The following is a 23,312-nucleotide window of genomic DNA, read 5'->3' on the forward strand; positions in this document are numbered from 1 at the left end:
TTACTTAAGATTATATTTTTAAGATTTTCTACTTCCTCATATTTATCACCGTATAAGTCTGCATTACATTTGAAGTACCAAATTTATTCAAAATTTTCCTAAGAGTAGACATTTCAAATGCTTGTAAGGTCCTCCTAGATAGACAATATATATAAATAAGAAGTAGCTTCAATTTCAAATCATTTTGCTCCAGTTAGATTAATCCTAGGAATGAATTTACTTGGTTAAAAGTCTTATTATTGGCCAGGCGTGGTGGCTTACACTTGTAATCCCTGCACTTTGGGAGGCTGAGGCTGGCAGATCACCTAAGGTCAGGAGTTTGAGACCAGCCTGGCCAACATAGAGAAACCCTGTCTCTACTAAAAATACAAAATTAGCCAGGCATGGTGGTGCGTGCCTGTAATCTCAGCTACTCAGGAGGCTAAGGCAGGAGAATTGCTTGAACCCAGGAGGTGAAAGTTGTGGTGAGCTGAGATGGCGCCATTGCACTCTAGCCTGGGCAACAAGAGCGAAACTCTATCTCAAAAGAAAAAAAAAAAAAATCTTATTATTGTCTTACTCCATTTCTCAAATATTCTTTCCATCAGGAATGAACTCCTTAATCTTTGTCTCCAGTTCTCACTCACTTTTGAAGGCCCAAATAACTGTGACTTCTTCCTTGACGATATTCTTGCCTCCTCCTCCCAGACAGAAGTGAACCTCCTCTCATCTGAGCTCTCATAGCCCACTGTAGTCTGAAAAATGTTTAGTTCATTCTAACCACTCTAAAATAATGCTATGTGTGTACATGTCTTGTGTCTACTAGTAGACTCCAGAGTACTCAAGAGTCCATCTTTTATTCCCATTCATAACTCTACCTAGCAATTTTCCATTATTTCAAGCTGGCTTATATATTTTGGTTGCATTTTATCCAGATATCATATGTATTCCAGGTAGCAGTCAGAATGAGAGGTGGGAGAAGCTTGTCACACCAGCTCAGTATGACATCTTGATTGAAAGCCTTAGGATTCTTATTCCTTCTACCCTCTAAAAAAGGACAATTTAAGTAAAAAACTGTTTAAAATTTTTGTTTCTAAAAAAGAGAAGAAATATATTCACTTGTGTTGCACCATCTCTAATCTACCATGCAGGACGAAGTTTCATTCAAGAGGCAGTAAGCGATTTTCCTGCAGAAGATTTGGAAACCTGTTTCCATAAGCCAGATGTGGGCAAGACTGGGAGGAGAGTTTGGGTCTTAGCTCCCCTTCTGTCCCAATGGGTCATTTTTAAGGATGTAACTATTCCAAGCATCTTTTCCAAAATGGAAGGTTAATTTTTGCCTCATAAGTTGCAGTTAGTTTTGGTTTCCTAATTCATGGTCTCGTGTTAAAAGACGGGGTACCCTCTTGGTTGAGATCAGAGTTTCCCCATTCTCCTTACAGACTGGAAATTAAGCCCTCTATGCTCCAATAATATGTTGCTAATTCTGGCCTTAGACAACCGCTACATTTGGCCTTTTCACATTCTGAGAAACACACACACACACACACACACACACACACACGGTGCATTATACAACTGCAGTTGGCAATTTCAGCCCAATAAGAGGTACATCTGAAACCAATTTCAGAACCAAGAAGAAATTTTATTCATAGGTTTATTTCTATTACATCTGCTCAGCTGCAGTGTTACAACAATTTTGCCTTCAACTCAGCTTTCTTTAGCTCCAGAGAATATTTTAGCTCCTCCATTGTCATGCCACTTTCCTTTAATTGTTGCATAAAGTTCTCTATGGCTTCGCAGAGGTCCTTACGCTCCTGAAAGGCAAGCTGAAGAAAGAAAATATTTTACAAGTTACAACGTAAGGACTGAGACCCGGCTATATACTCTGAAGCCAGTGAGCAGCAGTTAGCTCTCTGAATGGGGGCTCAGAACCAGGCTAGCTTAAGTAAAGATTTGGGTTTTCATCATGATGAATCATTTATATCTTCTGGCTTAAATATGCTTATTAATACTATCCCAATAATAAAGATGAACTAAAAGAAGAATCTCAATGTAAATGGATCTGTTCAGTGTTGTTTGTTTAGTGTTGGAGCCTAGAAGGATTTTAGAGACTTTTCCAATTCTCATGCATTGTGCTTATGTGCCTTGCCCTATAACAGGGATGCCCAACCCCAGGGCCACAGACCAGTACCAGTCCATGATCTATTAGGAACTGGGTCACACAGCAGAAAGTGAGCAGTGGGCAGGCAAGCAAAACTTCAGCTGTATTTATAGCCACTCTCCCTCGCTCACATTGCTGCCTGAACTCCACCTCCTGTCAGGTCAGCGGTGGCATTAGATCCTCCTAAGAGCGTGAACCCTATTGTGAACTGCTCATGCGAGGGATCTAGGTTGACCCCTCTATGAGAATCTAATGCCTGATGATCTGTCACTGTCTCCCATCACTCCCAGATGAGAATCTAATGCCTGATGATCTGTCACTGTCTCCCATCACTCCCAGATAAGCATCTAATGCCTGATAATCTGTCACTGTCTCCCACCACTCCTAACTAGATGAGACCCTCTAGTTGCAGGAAACAAGTTCAGGGCTCCCACTGATTCTACATTATGGTGAGTTGTATAATCATTTTATTATGCATTATAATGTAATAATAATAGAAATAAAGTACATAATAAATGTAATGCACCTGAATCATCCCCAAACCATCCCCACTCTCCCCACCCCCATCCGTGGAAAAGTCGTCTTCCATGATACCCATCCCTGGTGTCAAAAAGGTTGGGGATCACTGGTATATAAGGCACATGAGACAACAACTTCTACCAACAGGGTCTCATGAGGTATTTGTGATGATGGTGGCGAATGGGAACTTCCAACTTCCATTTACAAAAATGTGAGCTAATAGTTTGTGAGCCCCTTCTATAGCCAGGCCAAGGCCAACCCATTCAAAAACAAAATATCCCACATTAAACAGATATATACGGAGCATATGCCAGGAGTGATGCCAGGTCCTGGAGATCCAGCTGTGAACAAGATAGACACAAGCCACCTACTTACAAGTGCTTTCTCACACTCCGGTTTGGGAGCTTCCTGGATCAATTTGCAGACTGGAAGTGCACTGCTCCACTCCCCATCAATGCACTGCTGCTCCTGCATGCCCACTAAGTAGTACCTGAACCGAAATTAGAACAAGGCTTAGCTTTTCCACTTTCTGAATTGGGTAATGGAGACTGGTTTTGTGTAGTTGTTTTTCAGTATTTCATGCTGTGATGGAATCCACCTCCCCGCCCTTGAGCCTCAATGCATGCTTATCTTGGTATTTCAAAGCAGTTCAAAGTAAAACCATTCTCCTGGAGGTGGGGAGGACCCAAGTGAAGAGTCAACCCATAAAACATAGAGAAGTGAGAGATTCTGAATGAGGTGTTTACACACACAGGTTTTGGGTGGGGAGAGTGATAGAAGCACTTTATCATTCAATAACCTAAAAAGGCATCTGGCATCTAAGCTCTAGACAGGAGTAGAAAGTGAGAAACAGCCTGCAAATAAATCTCAGCGAAGGGGCTAAAAAGGAGCAATCAGAAAATCTGATTTCTTTTAATCAGAAAATCATGAGAGTTGCCTGCAAAGTGCATTGAAGGTATATAATGAGATTGAAATGCCAGTGAGGCCACATGACTCTGAGTTAATTAGGGGGCTTTAAGGGTCTATACACTAAGTCTTTATATTTTTGCACTTCTGTATTTGTTTTTTAGCCTTTATATTCTCTGAATTTTTTTTTTTTTTTTTTTTTTTTTTTTTTTTTTAGAAAAACGTACATTTTAGGCCAGGCATGGTGATTCGTGTTTGTAATTCCAGCACTTTGGGAAACCAAGGTGGGAGGATCACTTGAGCTCAGGAGTTCAAGACCAGCCTGGGCAACATAGGGAGACCCCATCTCTACAAAATCCTTAAAAAATTAGCCAAGCATGGTGGTCCATGCCTGTAGTCCCAGCTATTAGAGAAGCTGAGGTGGGAGGATCACGTGAGCCTAGGAGGCAGAGGTTGCAGTGAGCTATGAGTACACCACTGCACTCCAGCCTGGGTGACAGAGGGAGACACTGTCTCAAAAACAACAACCGAAAAAAAAAAAAAAAAAAAAACCATACATTTAATTAATTTATTTATTTAGTTTTAAAACAGAATATCACTTCTCCACCCAGGTTGAAGTGCAGTGGCACCATCTAGGCTCACGGCAACCTCCACCTCCTGGGTTCAAGCAATTCTCATGCCTCAGCCTCCTGAGTAGCTGGGATTACAGGAACGCACCACCATGCCCAGCTAATTTTTTTATTTTTAGTAGAGACGAGGGTTTTGCCCTGTTGGCCAGGGCTGGTCTTGATCTCCTGACCTCAAGCAATCCACCCACCTTGGCATCTCAAAGTGCTGGGATTACAGGTGTCAGCCACCACGCCCAGCCAAACCCATACATTTTAAATAATTTACCTTGTCTTGGTAGAGGGAAAAAAGAGATACTTGCACTGGGGTAAGTAGGATACTTTAGTAGGATCAGTCCGTCTTCTAGGGATTGAGGAGAGCTAGCAGAGGGCCAAAGCAGCTCTCAAAATCAGAATGAGCTCAGAATCCTGCAGCAGTAGGAAATCAGATGACCAGGTGGACACAGGCTGGGTTATTCCCAAAAACAATGCTGCCAAGGGGCAAGATCTGGCACTTGACAAGCTGTGTTCACTTACCTGTCTTTACAGTAATAACTAATGGTGGATCCTAAGGTGAAATTATCTCCTTTAAAATAGCCGTGAGCTGGATTCCCAGGAGGGTCACAGTCCCCTGACAGAAAGGAGTATAGAAGTGACAGCTGTGAGGGCCAGGCATGCTCAATGAACAGCACCCCTAATTGCAGCTGTTTATGCCAGCACCTGATGTCCTCAGAGCAACACCTGTGAGATCTTGAAACATGTTCTTCATTCATTTCCTTCTCTTCTAAATCATATTTGTCCATGGGAAAGAGCTTTCCCCCAGCTTATCTTCTAAGTTAGTAGGGATTTGGGAGTATTATCTGACTAGCAGGAGCTCAGGGAAAGAAATTTTAAGTTATAGAGAAGCTAATCATTAACATACAAGAAAATAAAAATTGGGCCACAGGTGAAGGCTGAAGAAATAACTCCATGAGAGAGGAGATGAAGTGTGTGAGCTCAAATGGAAGCTGACATCCCCTGGATAAGAGTTGTGAAGCATGAGTGTATCAGTCCATCTCACATTGTGATAAAGAAATACCTGAGACTGGGTAATTTATAAAGAAAAGAGGTTTAACTGGCTCATGTTTCTGCAAGAAGCATGGTGCTGGCATCTGCTCAGCTTCTGGGGAGGCCTCAGGAAACTTACAATCATGGCAGAAGGCAAAGGGGGAGCGAGGCATCTCACATAACTGGAGCAGGAACAAGAGAGAGAGGGAGGAGGTGCTACACACTTTTAAACAACCAGATCTCATGAGAACTCACTCGCTGTCACGAGGACAGTACCTAGGGAGATGGTGCTAGACCATTCATGAGAAATCCACCTGCATGATCCAGTCACTTCCCACCAAGCCCCACCTCCAACACTGGAGATTACAATTCAATATGAGATTTGAGCAGGAACACACATCCAAACTATATCAAGGAGAGTATCAGAAAAAGGGGAGAAGGTGGGAGGAGGGGCTCACACCTGTAATCCCAGCACGTTGGGAGGCCGAAGTGGGTGGATTATCTCAGGTCAGGAGTTTGAGACCAGCCTGCCCAACACGGTGAAACCCAGTCTCTACTAAAAATACAAAAATTAGCCCAGCGTGGGTGAGCGCCTGTAATCCCAGCTACTTGGGAGGCTGAGGCACGAGAATCGCTTGAACCTGGGAGGTGGAGGTTGCAGTGAGCCAAGATCGTGCCACTGTACTCCAGCCTGGGCAACAGAGCAAGACTCTGTCTCAAAAGAAAAAGACATAGGGAAGAACATGGCTGGAAGGGAAGAGAACGAGTCTGTGGAACTGTGGAAAGAAAGCAGGATGATATATTAGGAGTTGTGAGTCTTGATACTGACTCTTCCACTAGCTATGTAGCACTAAAGCCATTTTGCACCTCTTGGCTTCCTTCCTAATATTACAGATAAGCAGGTTAAATAATGTCATCTCTAAGGTCCCAGTCAGCTCTGAGACCACAGGACACTAAACATGTCGATCAAAAATAGTGGCTAACAATGATTATGTAGGTGTATATTTACTGAAAAATAAAAGTCTTCTAAACAAATCGTTGAATAAAAACAGCAGATCATGAAAGAGCATATATAATATTATTTTTGTAAATCATGGTTACACACACATAAGCACAGAAAAAAAGTATGTAAAGTTATATGCCAAAATACTTAATGCCCTTATCCTTAGATGGTAGGCTTGTAGGTAATTGGTCTCATCTTTTATTTTCTATATTTTTCTACAACAAAGGTGTATTAATATTACTTTTGCAGTTAATACACTGTAATTTTTTTAAAGCTCAAAGACTGAGCTCAAAGGCTGAATAGAGGAAAGCAAGAAGAATTTCCAGGAGTTGTTTGGGGGATTCCAGTCCACCAGAGTTCTGGTAACTTTTATGAGTACAATTTTGAATGAAAGGAAACGATGTGGTAAACAGAAAGAATAAACAGAAAGAATCTGGTTTATTCAGAAACCTAGGGAGCTCATCCTAGATTTAGATAATGAAGTGACATAAAAAGACAGGGATTCTGTGGTTAAGAGCTAGAATAGAAACTACTGAATTAAAATAGAGTAAAACAGAAAATATTTGGAAGAAATAAGAAAATACTTGAAACTTGTGTCAAGCTAATGACATAAAATGATACTATATGCGTGTAATTTAACTGTATATATAATAGTATGTGTATGCATGTTTTAAGTAACCCCAAATTCCCTCATGTAAGAGCATATATAGTTTGTGCTCTTAAACTGTCTGTCTTTATTATTTATTTATTTATTTATTTATTTATTTATTTATTTATTTATTTAGAGACAGGCCTCACTATGTTGTCTAGGCTGGCCTCAAATTTCCGGACTGAAGCTATCCTCCTGCCTTAGCTTCCCAAGTAGCTGAGACTAGCTGGGACTGCAAGTGTGCACTACCATGCCTGGCTTTTATTATTTTAGTAGCTACTGCCAAAATACATCCAAATAGTGATAGCACTTTACACTGTTACTGACATAAATGGTTATTTCCTCAGATCATGAATGATATTAAATTAAATCCATCTTTTCATTTTTTGCTAATCTGCTCAATAAAAGATGTAGATCTAATTTTAATTTCCAGTTCTATAATCATTTGTAATGTTCAATATCCGTTCATATAATCGGGAAATAGAAGTGCTGTTTAGGGCCATTCTTTTGGAATTGCTGTCCTTACCTAACTTTGCTTATTTTCTATTGGGTTGTTTATTCCTTACTGATCTCTAGGGTATATTTGTTTATTAAAAACATTAACTCTTTAACCATCAAATATGTTGCAAATACTTTATTCAAGTCTGTTATCTTTTCACTTTTATGATGTTTCTTAGTATGTAGAAGTTTTTCTTTTAAAAATTTCACTAAATCTGCCCATTTTCTTCCTTTATGACTTCTGAGTTTTATGAAACTGCTTAGGAAGGCTTTCCCCATCCCAGTGCAATAAATATATTATCTCATGTTTTCTTTTAATGATTTAATAATTTTGCTTTTTATAGTTATATATTTAAAATACATTTGGAATGTATTATGAATATGGTGTGAACTAGAGCCCTAACTTTGTCTTCTTCCAAATAGATAATTATTCCATTACCATTAAATAGACTTCTCCTCCTGACTTAATCTGTTCTACTTATCTGTACCCATACTTTGCTATTTTAATGACATATAATTTGTAGTACATACAGTTTGCCATTTTAATGCTATTGTGCTCATAGTAACTTTGTAGTACATTTTACTATCTAATACGGCAAGTATTCCTTTCCCTTTGATCCAGTCAAATATATACATCATTCATCATTTTCCCAAAAATATTTATAATGTTAGATGTCTACCTTACCAGAGGAGACTCTTTAATTAATGTTTTTTTTTCATATTTTTGAATTTAAAATTCTGGTAGGCATTGCATTATAATACTAAGTCTGCCCATCCAGGATCACGCATGTCTTTTCTTTCATTCAAGTCTTGTTTTTTATCTTCCAGTAAATTTTCATATAGATTTTGTGAATAGAATTATTTTTACATTTCAAATTCAACTAATAATTATTAATAGAAAATAAAAACATTGATTTTTTTCAATATTTATTTTGTATCTAAGTATGTATTAAATATTTTAGTAGAATTTCTTGGATATTTGAAGTATATTCTGCAAATAATGGCATCCTGTGATCCAGCAATCATTTCAGGAATCTATCCTACAGAAATAACATAGTAGCCGGGCACGGTGGCTCACGCCTGTAATCCCAGCACTTTGGGAGGCCGAGGAGGGTGGATCACAAGATTAGGAGTTCGAAACCAGTCTGGCCAAGATGGTGAAACCCTGTCTCTACTAAAAATACAAAAATTAGCCAGGCGTGGTAGCAGACACCTGTAACCCAGCTACTCGGGAGGCTGAGGCAGGAGAATCACTAGAACGTGGGCGGTAGAGGTTACAGTGAGCCAAGATCGCACCACTGCACTGTGGCCTGGGCAATAGAGCAAGACTCCATCTCAAAAAAAAAAAAAAAAAAAAAGAAAGAAAGAAAGAACAACGTAGATGTAAGAATATGTGTGTGTATAAAATACTCATTTCAGCATTGTTCCTAACAGGAAAAATGTTAAAATAATATGACAGCCATATAATAAATTATGACATACACATATGCAGTTATTAAATAGTAGGCAATAGAGCTATATGGACTGGTCATGGCCATGTACATAGTTACATGAAGAAAAGCAATTTAAAAATATGTATAGTAAGTCCCATTTCTATAGGTATATTCATATAATTACATACACACAAAATGGCATTTAATGCTTCTTTAATTTAAATATTTCATTTGTGTGTGTTTGTTTTAAATGTCTGTATAAACATAAGAAAAAGTCATGAAATAAACACAACTAACTTACTAATTCTGAAAGATATGAATTGTAGTGATAGAAAGAGGGTCTTTAGCCTCTTGTAGATAATTTTGCAATAGATGAGTTATGATCTTTTCCCCCTGTTTTGTGTTTACTTTTCAAACAAAGACCTTAAATCACTGTCTTGAAATTGAAAAATAAAATAGTCAATGCTCCAAACTACCCTGCATTAGACCTAGTAGGACAGGACCCCTATTTGAGAAGGAAAAAAGTGTGCTTTGGATGCTGTTCACTGCAATGGAATGTATTCTCCTGAGGTGAGATTTGGTTCTGTGAGCTCCACTCATTTCATGGCTGTCTGCTAGATCTTAAGCCCATCCCTGATACAAAAAAAGAGAAAAGCATCCCAGGGATGTTGCAAATGTCTAAGTTTACACTACTAATCAGTATTTTGGGGATTCTTGATGGCTTCTCTTGTACTTACTACTTTTGCAGATGGGAAAGGGAGGTGCCCAGGTGTGGTCCTCTAGACACTGGCTCCAATTGCTGCCCTTGAGGATGTAGTGGTCATTGCACTTAAATGTGATTTTGTCACTTACATTTACAGGCCCCGAAGTACTGAACTCGCCATTCACCAGCACAGGATCAGGACAGTGGCCCACTGAAGAAGAAAATAAGCAATAATCTGAAAGGGCAAGGCTGAAGGCCAACACAGCAAAGGCAAGACCTCCTCAGTCTTCAGTGAAAAAACAGCAAATTAGAGCTAATACTGCACATTTTTAATTCGGTGAAGTACCTGGTACTGCCATATCAATGCAGAATGAAAAAAAAGAGGAGATCGACCTAAGTACTTTAAAAAAAGAGCTTTGTCATGCACAAGAACAACATGAATTGGCAACTGAAAGTAATTTATTACATAACTGAAAGTTACCAATAGTATGTTTATTGTACTGTTATATTAAGCATGGCTCAAAATTCATGAGCCTATGTTTGAGGCAAGTATTTCCTTCCCTTTCATCCAGCCAAATATATACTTACTTAGCATTTTTTATTATGTTGTGCTTTTTCCCATGGCATGGAAAAAGACAGGAGAGAATGTACAGGGATATGAGTTTGGTTACATGAATGAAGGATCATAATATCGGTGTGCTCTACTCTAGGTATACAAGAGAACTAATGCAACTATTCTTTTAAAAACTAGTAGTAACAAATAGAATATGGATTAATTATTCCCCATCTCCACAGAGGATATCAGAAATGGGTTTTGTGACCTTGAGCAAATCAGTTGGATCTCAATTATCACATTGGTAAACTGAGAATACAAACTATTCCCAGTTCAAAAGTTACATGATAGGTGAAATAAAATGATATGATGTACTTCCTTCAAAATAATAAAGTGAGGATATACATGAAACAAGATTAGTCTTGTGTGGATAATTGATGAAATTATGTGATGAATCTCTATGAGTGAATTTGACTCTTCTGTCTTTTGTATACATTTTAAATTTTCCATAACATAAACATTTTTAAAGAAATATAAAGTTAAACAAATTACAGCAAAAAAAAAAAAAGTTCTAATATCTGGAAGAAATTATTTCTTTCCCATAGTGGGAATTGATTCTATTAATTCAACTAAATTAATACTGATCAAGATCTGATCATGGAGCTTCCAAGAGAAGCTCTTCCACTAGAGTGCTTTAAAAGAGGTTTTCTAGTAATTGAGAATTTTTGTTTTCTTATAAAGTTTTACCATGGCCTATAGGAAGTAGGATGTGAAGGAGTAAAACAGGATATCAATATGGGCAAAGATACAGAAAGATCTAACTTACAGCGGCACTCAGTAGTGGTGTTATCCCACTCCTTAGAGGCATTGCAAAAAACGGTCTTCTTTCCTACCAGGTGGTAGCCTTTGATACAAACATAAGTCCCCAGAATCTGTCCTTCCACCTCCTTTGCGATAAATATGCTATTATTCACTGGAGGAAGTTCTGGACAGTGCTCTGCTGGAAGGAAGAAGAAAACAGATCCACTTGGCATATCATGTGCTGTCAGGGAGCCCTTATTAGATTTCCCCATCCTCGTGTCTTTTTGCTGGATTATTGATCCTGATTCCTGTACTCTTCCATGTCCATGTACATCCATGTCCTTCCCTTCCAACAGATTTCCAAAGGTTTCTTTTTTTGTTTTTGTTTTGTTTTATTTTGTTTTTTGAGACGAAGTCTCACTCTGTCACCCAGGCTGGAGTACAGTGGCACGATCTCGGCTCACTGCAAACTCTGCCTCCTGGGTTCACACCCATTCTCCTGCCTCAGCCTCCCGAGCAGCTGGGACTACAGGGGCCCAGCACCATGACCGGCTAATTTTTTTGTATTTTTAGCAGAGACGGAGTTTCACCATGTTAGCCAGGATGGTCTCAATCTCCTGACCTCATGATCTGCCCACCTCGGCCTCACAAAGTGCTGGGATTACAGGCATGAGCCACTGCACCTGGCCAGATTTCCAAAGTTTTATTTCCAAAAGTATAACAGGAATCTTACTCAAATTTCAACCACAAGTTATCCACTTCTAAACAAATAGTCCCCTACCCAAATAGCGGTCCTGGAGTTTATAACAAGTAAGACCTCCCAGGATTTTGAAATTGGTACTCTTTTTGCTCCCAGAACAGAAAGGGAAAGTAAACAGTAACCACCCACTTCAGAGATCAGGGTCATCATTAAATGTATAGTAAGCTCCTACTGCGTGCAGAACATTAGGCCAATTTGAGACTTTTTCAATAGAAGAATAAATATTAGAAATGTAAACTTCCTTAAAGCTCTACACAGAGTTCCTCAAAACCCCGCAAACTGACACCAAATGCCTGGTAAGCTGAGTTGAAGGAAAGCATACGTACCATCTGAAGCAGAAACCCACCGTGCAACCATAAGACAGCACGCACACCAAAAAAACATCTGGTGATCAAAGTCCTCGCCCCAGGCTGGAATTTACCCAGCCCAGATACCTGGTTTGAAAAACAAAATAGATCTTCTAACACTGCTTAAGATCAGCCCAACCACCTCCTTTCTAGAGAAGAGGTTATATTGATTTCCCCTCCCTGAAGAAAATGAAAAGAAAAAATCTTACGACAGGAAATCAGAACAGTTGTAAGGAAGCTGGCATAGAGAGGAACTGCAAAAATACAAAGGGATGACAAAAGAGCTGCCAGGTTTAAAACTCAGTTTCAGAAATTTCCTGGTTTCTGGGAATGTAAATCCATTTGACCAGTCTTTTCGAACTACAGGCTTATCCTTCCCCAACAAACGTGGGCCAAATGGTCTTGCCATGACCTTGACTTCTGTCAATATTTGCCAATGTTTACAGTCCACCTTTGGTAACTCTGACCAGCACTGGGGAAAGAGAACAGGCTGTCAATCCCTGGTTCTTGCCCAGGTAGGACCCAATTTTGAATGCTACCTCATCCTCCTTTCCTGAATACCAGATATCCTAAGGCTGTAAGCGGCACCGAAGACAGAAAGCTCAAGGAAGTAAACTAACCTTACCTGTCTGTCCCTCCAGAGCTATGGCTTCCCAGGAAGGAGCTGGTCTTAACTGACTCCAAACCTGAGTGCTCCAAAGTCCTGCAGTGACCCATTGTCCTCGCTTGCCAGGCCCGTACCCAGGCTTCCTACTTGGTGGCTCTTCCAGGGACAGGATTTGGCCTGAGTCCAGAGTTAACCAAATGAGCAAAGAGAGAGGTGAGGGGAATGCTTTGGTCTCAGGAATTAAGGCATGTAAAATTGTTTTGAGGGCTCCCATATCATCTTGCTTATGACTACTAGAACACTTAGTTGGTTTTCTGTGTTCCAATTATGAAATTGGGGTAAAATTCCTACAAAATTTCAGGTTTTAATAGAAAATAAAGCATTAAGGACACAGTAAGGTTGCAAATGTTCTTCTCTTCCCCACCCATTATTACTATTTGTAATGATTAATCTATGTCTTTCTCCTGAAAGGAATCAGCATATGCCACCCCCAAATATTTGGCATAAAGATTCGTTTAAGCTGAAGATATTTGAGATTCAGTGATATGGAAAGGAACAGAGCTTTTTGGGGCTTTCCTTATCTGACTAAAGGCAGCAACCTTGGAGATAAGGTTGCCATCAATTCCTTTTCAGGACAGATCTATCCTGGAAGGGAGAGCATGAGTGAAACATATTTCAAATTCCTTCTCCAGGGAAATTTCATGGCCTTGAAGGAGACAGAAAGAACACTCGTACTTATATACACAAACATTATTACAAAACTTTCAAGTTTCCTACTTTTCCCCTGAAAATCCACTTACCTTTCCAAAAAATAATCTGTTTTCTTTTTTGTTTGAAATGGTGTCTTGGCATGATCTCGGCTCACTGCAACCTCCGCCTCCCGGGTTCAGGCGATTCTTGTGCCTCAGTCTCCCAAGTAGCTGAAATTACAGGCATGCACTACCATGTCTGGCTAATTTTTGCATTTTTAGCAGAGACGGGGTTTCACCATGTTGGCCAAACTGGTCTCAAATTCCTGACCTCAAATGATCCACCCGCCTTGGCCTCCCAAAGTGCTGGGATTATAGGCATGAGCCACCGCACCTGGCCAGTAATCTCTTTTCTTATAAGTGCCTTTCTTCTCCCCACCTTCATCTATTAAGATGATGTATAAGCCCCAATTCTAAACAACTTTTTGAATTACTCATCACTGAGTTTTCCCACATATACTCATGTTACATGTATAAACAGAATTTTCTCTCCTGTTAATCTGTCTTAGTCTAATTTGCAGGTCCCAGTCACTGAATATAATATGGTAGAGGAAAGGTGTTATTTTTTCCTCCCCTTTATTCCCACAGGAAACTGCTAATTCCAGGACAGGGTTTGTGTCTGATTTGTATTGTATTCCCTTCCACGGTGCTTCCTATTGCAAAGCAGTTGTCTGTTAAATGCATGCAAGTAAAGCAGAAATAAATGAAAAAAACACAGTCATCCAGAAACTCTACCACAGCCCTCAAAATCCATATGATCACTTGCCATTTATCGCATGCTGCCTTATGATTTTTTATGTCTTATTTTTTCTCAACTAATATGTAAATTCCTATAGTGTAAGCACCCTCTAAGATATGATTTTCAAAAAGTTAAAAATATGACACTTAAGTAAATATAAGACGAAATGTATCAAAGATTTAATTCAACTCATTAATGAGGAACCATTCAGATGCTACAACTGATTCGAAGAATTTGAGGAATAGCAATGCATATAGTCTGTCAGTCAAAAGCATTCTGAAGTGACCTTTCCAATAGATACAAAACTGGTTAATATCCTACAGAGTAACAAACTGTAATATTTGCAATTGGCTTTTCTACCTGGTGGAAAGTAATTAAAACAAAATGGACAAAATATATTTGCTCTACTATAATCAGGAATCATTTGCATTGTTCTCAGATAAGAATCATTTGCATTCCTATCAATTTACTGCAAATTAACCTCTATGCTTCAAGACTTCTAAAAGAGCCTAATTAATATAAAGTCAATCAGAGTCACATACTCTTGTGAATTGATCATCTCCAGAGGGCCTGCTAGAAAATGCCCAGGAATCCGTTGAACATTTACTCCAGTGATCTCTTTTTGCCAAACCTAAGCTTTCAATAATTTTTCTTTACATACCCCATGTTCTACTTCTTGAGGAATGAATGTTCTTCAGTGTCTTTTATAGATTTATATACAGAATGTTTGTACAATAAATTATTTTAGAAAGGAAAAAATGTCTAGTTTAGCCCTACATAAATATGGACGTAAAATAGAACATGTACTACAGCAAATACTTGCAAGTAATTCTTCATCTTAATGACTTACTTCAGATTCAGAACTATTAGGACTCTAGAAACCATATTGCTTATACTATTGTCTTACTAATATTTCTCCATAAAATATAAAAATACAAAAATATTCACACAAAGTGGGCTATATAGAGACAATAAATAGCATCACGAAGTTTGGGTCAAGTTTTTTTCTGTCAAATGAGTTAGAAGAAAACTCTGCCTCAAAGGATTTTGGATTTTAGAATTACAGATTAAAGAGAGAAACAGAGTGATCAAAAGAGAGAGAGAGAATAATATGATGGGTCTTGGGAGAGAGGCAGAATCAGACATAGATGCAGAGAGATAGAGACGCTTAGGAAGGGGTGTCTGGGGACTCTGAAGGACAAGTCTCCACCTGGCACTGCCATTGTCCCCCCGCCCCAACCCCGCTCTTCTTCCTCAGTCCTCTCTCTCTGCAGGACGAGCAAGAGCATCAGAGACAGAGATGGAGACAAAGGACAGACAGAGGAGACACTGACAGAGTGAATCAGAGAGAGACAGAAATAAAGACAGAGACAGAGGAATTTCTCCTCTTCCCTCTGCCTCTCTCCTCTCCCCAACACCTCCCCCTTCACCACCTTCCTGCCTCCCTTTGCTCCCTTTCCAAGCCTGCATGTTCTTCAGGGCTTTCCCTCGGCTCCAGGACAGGGTCCTCCTGGAGCTCCTGATGGGTGAATATTTACACCACAAGAGTGGTTAAAGATTAGAGCCTTATATATTTTACTATGAGTATCCAAAATCAGGTAAATTAACAAATGAGCATTTGCAGGCTCTTTTATTCCTTTGAACATTAAAAGACAATTGGATCTATGCCAGATTGTTTCCTGAAGAACTGGGGTAATAGGTCAGGTGAAACTGTTTTTCTCAGACCCGTTTCATTGCTTTACAATGGAACGGGCAAGCTGGGCATAGTGGCTCATGCCTGTAATCCCAACATTTTGGGAGGCTGAGGCAGGTGGATGGCTTGAGCCCAGGAGTTCGAGACCAGCATAGCAAGACCTCATCTCTACAAAAAAAAAAATATATAGGCCGGGCGCGGTGGCTCAAGCCTGTAATCCCAGCACTTTGGGAGGCCGAGACGGGCGGATCACGAGGTCAGGAGATCGAGACCATCCTGGCTAACACGGTGAAACCTCGTCTCTACTAAAAATACAAAAACTTAGCCAGGCGAGGTGGCGGACGCCTGTAGTCCCAGCTACTCGGGAGGCTGAGGCAGGAGAATGGCGTGAACCCGGGAGGCAGAGCTTGCAGTGAGCTGAGATCCGGCCACTGCACTCCAGCCTGGGCGACAGAGCGAGACTCCGTCTCAAAAAAAAATATATATATATATATATATATTCAAATATATACGAATACATTCACATATATGTGACTATATTCAAATATATTTGAGTATATTCAAATATATGTGAATGTACTCAAATATATTCAAATATATGATATATACTATATATCATATATTCATATATAGGAATATATATGAATATATGTGAAATATATGTGAATATATGTGATAATATATATCATATATATGAATATATTCATATGTATTTGAATATATTCATATATTTGAAAATATTTATATATGAATGTATATATTAGAATATACATATGTGTATATATATTAGACAGGCACGGTGGCATGTGCCTGTAGTCCTAGCTACTTGGGAGGCTGAGACAGGAGGATCACCTGAGTCCAGGAGATCAAGGCTTCAGTGAGCTGTAATTGCACCACTGCACTCCAGTATAGGCAACAAAGCTAGAACCTGTTTCAAAACAAACAAACAACAACAACAAAACACAAAGAAATGGGCAGATGGTAGTTAAAGGAAGAGATCAGGAGGCGAGGAAGGAGGAGTAGAAATATAAAAGTCAGCAATGCCCAATCTGGGGGAAGAGTTATGGGAAGTTATAAAGGGGCACACACATTGCAGTGTGTGTAAGATTTTAGGAGAATTCAGGAAACACTATTTTAAGAAGTTCTACAGGGTGTCATGAATGGATTCCCTTTGGTCTTTGTCAAGAGAATTCAGAAAAGATTTAAATTGCTCTTCTAATTGTTTTTTACACGTTGGGTTGATGTTTCTTGAATGCCTCAACAAAACAACCCGGGCCAGAAAAGTGTTGGGGGTGCACAGACACATAGTCAAACTTATGAACAAGGCATTTGAGGTTGGGGCATGGAAAAATACTGAGGCACAGTGTGTGTGTTATTTGTGCATGAGAATGTAATTCCTTGACCCTGAAAACAGGACAAGGAGTGGAGTGTGCGGTAAGGAACACTGAAAACAGCCCCCTGAGAATTCGGTTTGAGTGCTTTTACAAGGCCACAGGTGTCTCACGATCCGACCTCAAAAAGCCATCTAGTGGATGTTTGTGGTTTAACAAGGCCCTTTCAATAAATAATGGTGTTCAGATGCTGTGGCGGACTCTCTCGCAAGAGCTGCCCCCTGCCCCGCTCAGCTGGAATTTTCTAAGAACTCATTCTTGGCATTCACTGCAAGCTATAAGCTTTGCAAAAAGTAGCCTGAAGGCAGATTCCATGAGAACATAAATTTTAAAGAATTTTTAAAAATCAAATTGTTCATGAAACACTGTAGAATAAGCTTTAATTATGAGTTTAGATGGACCTGCACTGTGGCAAGATCAGAGGTGATGCATTGTTACTCTAAGTTTTAGGGGACCAGAATAAGTCACCTCAAAATATGCCCCTTTGGCATAAAGATTATTTTGAACTGCAGGCAAATGAGATGCCATGGAAGCAGAAAGAAGCCTTCCTGGAGTATCTCTTAGATGACCATAAGCAGAAACTTCTGAGGAAAGAGGACTGCTGTAAGTCCCTTCTCCCTAGGGAGCTTTATGTCCATAAAGAAGCCAGTGGTCAAGACAGATCTACACAAACCTTCTCCATTAGTTTCTTTCAGGTATTTGCCTTCTCAAAATTTGCAGCCCTAGAAACTCAACAGTCTTTTCCTTTGTCTTGTCACTTCTCTACAAAGTTATTGCCCATTTGTTAAGATGCTATATAAATCTAAGCTCTAACTCCCCTTTGAGTTACTCGTCATGAGGTTCCTCCCAGGTGGAACACACCCAGGTGGGGTGTGCTGCACACATTAATAAATTGTTTGCGCTTTTCTTGTCAATCTTTTTTGTCAGTCTGATCTACAAGGTCCCAGGCAGAGAACTTAGGAGGGTAGAAGGAAAAATAATTATTTCCTCTCTTAAAAAGTAATGGCAGCCTAATTCCTCAAAGGCTACTGCTCACCTTGTTATAGCCCTTCAGACCTGCTGCAATGTTCCAATTACCTACTAAGGCAGATTGCTACTTCAATAGCTATTGAACCCTTCTTTGGGAACTAAACCCTAATTATAGCTGGCACAAAGTCACTTGGAATAAAAACAGTCCAGCCTCCATGAAAGCTGTATGTAGCCACTTGACTTTGTTTTGGCCAATGAGATATAAGCATAAGTGTGTTTGCAAAATCTAGAAAATATTCTTTTTTAATTTTTAACTTTACAGTAGGTGTATATATTTATGGGTTACATGAGAAGGGAAATATCCTTAAAAGAAGTTGGTATGTCCTGTTGCCTTCTTCCTTCCTGCTGGCCAGAGTGTAAACATGTTTTCTGCAACTGGAGTAGCCACCTTCCTCTATGAAGTAGAATCCAACACATTGTTCTTTTTGAGCAACAGATAGAGAGAGAGAGAGAGAGAGAGAGTCTCACTCTGTCATCCAGGCTGGAGTGCAGTAGCATGTCATAGCTCGCTGAAGCCTCAAACTCCCAGGCTCAATCAATTCTCCCGCCTCAGCCTCCCGAGTAGGTAGGACTACAGGTGTGCACCACCATTCCTGGCTGATTTATTTTTTATTTTTGTAGAGAGGCGGTCTCACTATATTGCCCAAGCTGGTTTTGAACTCCTAGCCTCAGGCAATCCTCCTGCTTCAGCCTCCCAAAGAGCTGAGATTACCAGCCTGAACCAATGTGCCTATGGAGATGTTATTTTAGATTTACTGAAATCCACTGCTGAAGCCAACTCTAATCTGAAACACAGTTTGAGTGAAACGACTCAGGAATTTAAATTCAGAAAAGAATGTTTAACAGACTTTATTAAAGCATACTCTGACACAGCTTCCCTTCCCATCCATAAATTCTACAAATACAATGGATGAAAGAGGAGAGAACCCAGGAAGTGAAAACTAAATGTCAATGATAAGGCAAACATATCAGTAATGAAGGAAACCCAAATGGATAAACAAGTTATTCTCTGAAAGTAGGCTGGATGTTCAGTGGAGGGCATTAAACTTGTTGAGAATAGACCCCATTAGAGCTGCAACGCTGCTTCCCAGGGGTTCCTATGCTTCTGAAATTATTTTTGCTTAATTTCAGAGAAACTTTCCTATAGAATCTAATCTGATTTTCACAGGTAGAGTGTTGCATACAACCAAAAAGGCATTTATATGCCTTTGGGAATTCAGAAGAGTAGTTGCTCTGCCTGTAAAGGGCTGAAGGAATGCAGCTGACATTGGCTTGATGAAAATAAAAGAAGAAAGACCATGCTTTGATGTTTTTAAGAGAAGGAAAATAGTACTCTCCATGATTACAGTGATGCTATCTCATTGAAAACCACATTCTTAAATATCCCAGTGTGCAGTAAAAAATATTCCAGTACATCATATATTCCCCTCTTCCACTTAAATAGTATCAAATGCATGTCACTGGATTATTTTTTCTTTTACATGTTAAAAGAGAGAAATGGAGAAGAGAGTATGGACAGTATTACCTAGCTCCTGGTTTCCTACCCTGAGGTCCAAGAATGGGTTTCAGGTCATAACCTCCATAAACTGTATGCAAAACCTATGTGTCAACCTTTTTCTGGGTAGAGAGTCCTTAGCATGTCAAATTCTCAAATGAGTTCAAGAGAATGAATGAAGGTTAGATGGTGCAAAATACTTCTAGAGACCATAAACCTTGGTGATGGGCCACTGTCAGACTGCCACAGGAAGTACCCATGGGCTCATCACCTCCTGCCAAGTTCAAAACCAGCTTGGGCAACATAGTGAGACCCTATCTCTACAAAAATAAAAAATAAATAGCCAAGGCAAGCTAGTGAACCTGAAGGTTGATGCTCCTCACAGTGAGTCCTAAGTGAAGACCCTGGAGAGGTCTAAGAAATGGTGTAATAATGAAACCTACAGGAGAAAGGCAAATAATGACCATCACCCAACACTGAAGTACTCTCTAAGTAATCATTTTCTAATACTGTTATCTTTGCTAGGTTACCAGCAACATTTTAAAATAGTGTGGCATGTGTCTATTGGGTCTTAACATTTACCTTGTTCTGAGATATGATTGGCTTTATAAAAATCTCAACAGTGTTGAGGTGTGTCACTCAGTAATGGTGCTCATTTACCTCTTTCTAAAACCCAGAGAATGATTCCAGACACCCCAGCCTTTTACAAATGATGGTTTGATGGCTGAATTAGAGAACACTTGCAGAAGTGCCTGGAGATATTTCCAAGAAAATTAAACCTTGGCACCACATCCTCATTACTGTCAGTCCACCAGCGAGACTATTAAAGCTCAATGTACATAAAACCAGTCTCTCACCTGTTTTCAAATTAGAGAATTCATAAGGCATTTTCATTCTATCAAAAGGACCCTTGAACTTAAAGAATCTGGAAATCCTCTGTTGTTATTATGAGCATTTCATTTTACCTCTATTGCTATTGACCCCAAAAGAGTGTTCCAAGTTACTTTATCATATACATTTATGTAACCATTATCCAACATTATTTGGTCAAGGTCATTCATGAGGGCAAAAGCATCCCCAGTAGAAAGAGATGGGTTATGTTACAAACCTGCTGTTAACCTTTCCTTTCCAATAATAAACTCTAGACAAAGGTCAGGGACTTTGTTTTAGTCACTGCCTGGCAATTAACAGGTAGTCGCTAAATATTTGTTAAATAAATAAATGAAACTCTAGGATGTCAATAATGCATGGCAGTCACAATCTTACTGATATCATTTTGAAATGCTGGTGGAACTTGAACTGGTTAAAATTACTAGTTGGAAATATACATACAATCTAACAATTTGAAAATCATTTTAAGCTAGTTTCAAACACATTTTGGACAATGTTAGTATTTTGCATACATATAATGTAACAAATGTTATCTTTTTGTGTGTTATCTTAAAAATTGCATTTTTAATTAAAAATAGTTTTATTGTATTTTCTAATTACAAAAGCAATACATATTAGTTGCATTTTTAGCATGATTTTATTAATCCAGGAGATAAACATTTCTCCAGAGAAATGCATCTCTTGGTTTACACTTATAATAAAAATCAATGAGAAACAAAGTATTCCAAAAAATCCACTGTCCCTTAACATCATTATTTTCCTTTTACAGAAGACAGATATCTACATTCTGGAAAATTAAAATTAACTTAAGCTAATATGACATTAGACTTAAAAGGTCTACCTATCTAAATTTCTACAAAAAAAAAAAAAAACCTGACAACACAAACTATATTACATTCTGATTAAATACATGCAAACAGTGACATGAAAACTCAAAAATGCCTTACATGGATAGAATAAATAACTAAATATAAACATTGTTTGATCGTCAAAAGACAGTTTTTGATGCAGAGAGAAATCCATATCACAACAAAATCATTACAGTACAGCATGTGGTAGGCAGCCAGATGAAAATCATCTGCTACAGGGTAAGAAGCCTTCCTGAAGGCAGCTTTGTGCATAGAAAAGAAGCTCCTAGTTGCTGGATGCTGAACCGCCTGCAGCCCAGCTCATCACATCTTAGGTAACAGAGTCCTGTATCATCCACAGTATAAAAGAACCATTTGAGAAAAGCTACATTTCGTTACTTTTCTTGCTACTCACCCTTTTGCCCAGCAAGTGAGCATTTGAGTGAAAAGGAAAAAAAAAAGAGGAAGAAAGAAAAGTAAAGCTAAAAACATACTATTCTTTAAAAAAATAGACTTTCCTTGCAAGATATAATATCCTGTGGGGATTCCATATGCTCTTCAGGAACAGTGACATGTCAAAATCACATTTACAGAGATACATTCATACATTTGACAATCACTAGGGAAGAGTTATCTAATTTGTCTGTAAAGGAAAGCAGATGACTAATGCACTGAGGTGCTGGTCCATGACCCCGTCACCCTCACTTTTACATGAAAGACCAGTGACCACAATAGTGACAAGTGGCCAAGAGGCAGGTATCAGGAGACTACTGCCCTCCAAGTCACAGCCACAGCTCTCTCAAGGACTGCATCAGGGTGACAGAGCCCACAGAGGGGCAGGTATCCTTCCACCTGTTCTGAAGCCAAAACACTTCCTGATCGGGCTGATTTTCAAGGAGCTTTCTTGACTTACTCATGTGATATACATGGCACTCTACTTTTCTCTCTAGCCCACGTTCCCAACCACCTGGGAGAACCACATCAGCCCCATCTTGATGCATGAGAGGCACATGCATCAAGTTGAAAATACAGTAGCTACAAAAGGAAACTTAGAAGATGGGTACCCATTTCGGGGAGTCGTGCAGTCAGATCCTGTCCTGAAGGGCCTGGAACAAGAAAAAGTTCTCTAAATGAAAAAGTTGCTACTGACACTGTTCTTCTATCACTGCAGAAGATGTTTTAGGGACTGAATTTCTCAGAAGACTCTCCATTCACCTGATTTGTCTCTTGCTTCCAATGTGGCAAATGGTACCTGCTAGTATATGTATATTAGACTCTAGCCTGCTCGCCTGGAACAGATGCAGAGACCAGCTCTTACCGTCTCACTTGAAAAGTACATCTGAAGAAGTGCATTTGCACTTTGGGCAAAAAAGAGCCAGCAAAGGATGCAGACAGTCACAGCTAGGATGTTAAATGCCTATACAGAATGAGATTGACCGACTTGGACCAAACCGAGCAAAGAGATGACAAAAAGTCATTGGTTCAGGTTGCTAAATGTTTTGAGGCACAGGAAAGTTAAATTTTTCAGTGTAACTGATATTCCCGTTAGGCAGGAGGGGAGGAAATGTGGTGGCCTTTCTCCAGGCCTCGTTTTGGTGGCCCCCAAAGTCCAGTTCCCACTTAACTTCCTGTTCTAGCCTCTGTGGAGCTGACATCCCAAGCTTTTCAGTAGATCCCAGTCCTTTGGAGAGGTGTGGCCTGAACATCCACATCATTAGCAAGGAAACATGGGGGATGCTGCGGAGGGGCGTCTGCGCACAGCCAGCGTGGTCTCTGCTGCCTACAAGCCAGAGAGGAAGAGACACAAAGCTATTACACCACCGCCAAGCAGCGAACATAAAAGTAGAGCAGAATCTTTCCCCTACCTTCCCTCCTCCCTCAACCTCCTCATTCCCACATCCAT

The 23,312-nt window shown here is 39.6% G+C and overlaps 2 protein-coding genes across 14 annotated transcripts in view; both read right to left on the minus strand.

Moving 5' to 3' along the window:
• Window positions 1-1,603: 1,603 nt before the first annotated feature.
• Window positions 1,604-12,784, minus strand: C4BPB (complement component 4 binding protein beta). 3 transcript variants are annotated; one of them, XM_017949932.3, is made up of 7 exons: window positions 12,593-12,784; window positions 11,947-12,054; window positions 10,886-11,059; window positions 9,541-9,717; window positions 4,711-4,804; window positions 3,038-3,152; window positions 1,604-1,808 (listed from the first exon to the last, which is right to left on the minus strand). In XM_017949932.3, exons 2-7 carry the CDS (start codon window positions 12,002-12,004, stop codon window positions 1,668-1,670), a joined length of 759 nt encoding a protein of 252 aa, XP_017805421.1. In that variant the 5' UTR covers window positions 12,005-12,054; window positions 12,593-12,784; the 3' UTR covers window positions 1,604-1,667. The 3 variants fall into 3 exon arrangements, with proteins under 3 accessions (XP_017805421.1, XP_009186662.1, XP_009186656.1); XM_009188398.4 differs by lacking the exon at window positions 12,593-12,784 and adding an exon at window positions 12,177-12,529 and having other exon boundaries at window positions 10,886-11,056; XM_009188392.4 differs by lacking the exon at window positions 12,593-12,784 and adding an exon at window positions 12,177-12,528.
• Window positions 12,785-21,179: 8,395 nt separating this feature from the next.
• The window catches only part of PFKFB2 (6-phosphofructo-2-kinase/fructose-2,6-biphosphatase 2), a 47,039-nt gene continuing 44,906 nt past the window's right edge, over window positions 21,180-23,312 (minus strand). For all 11 annotated transcript variants that reach the window (XR_001895957.2, XR_004178893.1, XR_001895959.3 and 8 more), the window contains one exon: window positions 21,180-23,189. Coding sequence is in view for 1 of the 11 variants with exons in the window: in XM_003893183.5 (XP_003893232.1) it covers window positions 23,124-23,189 (66 nt within the window). In the remaining 10 variants the exon portion in view is untranslated. The remainder of the gene's footprint in view (window positions 23,190-23,312) is intronic.

The sequence above is a fragment of the Papio anubis genome, chromosome 1 (assembly GCF_008728515.1).
Source record: "Papio anubis isolate 15944 chromosome 1, Panubis1.0, whole genome shotgun sequence".
Lineage (NCBI taxonomy): Eukaryota > Metazoa > Chordata > Mammalia > Primates > Cercopithecidae > Papio > Papio anubis.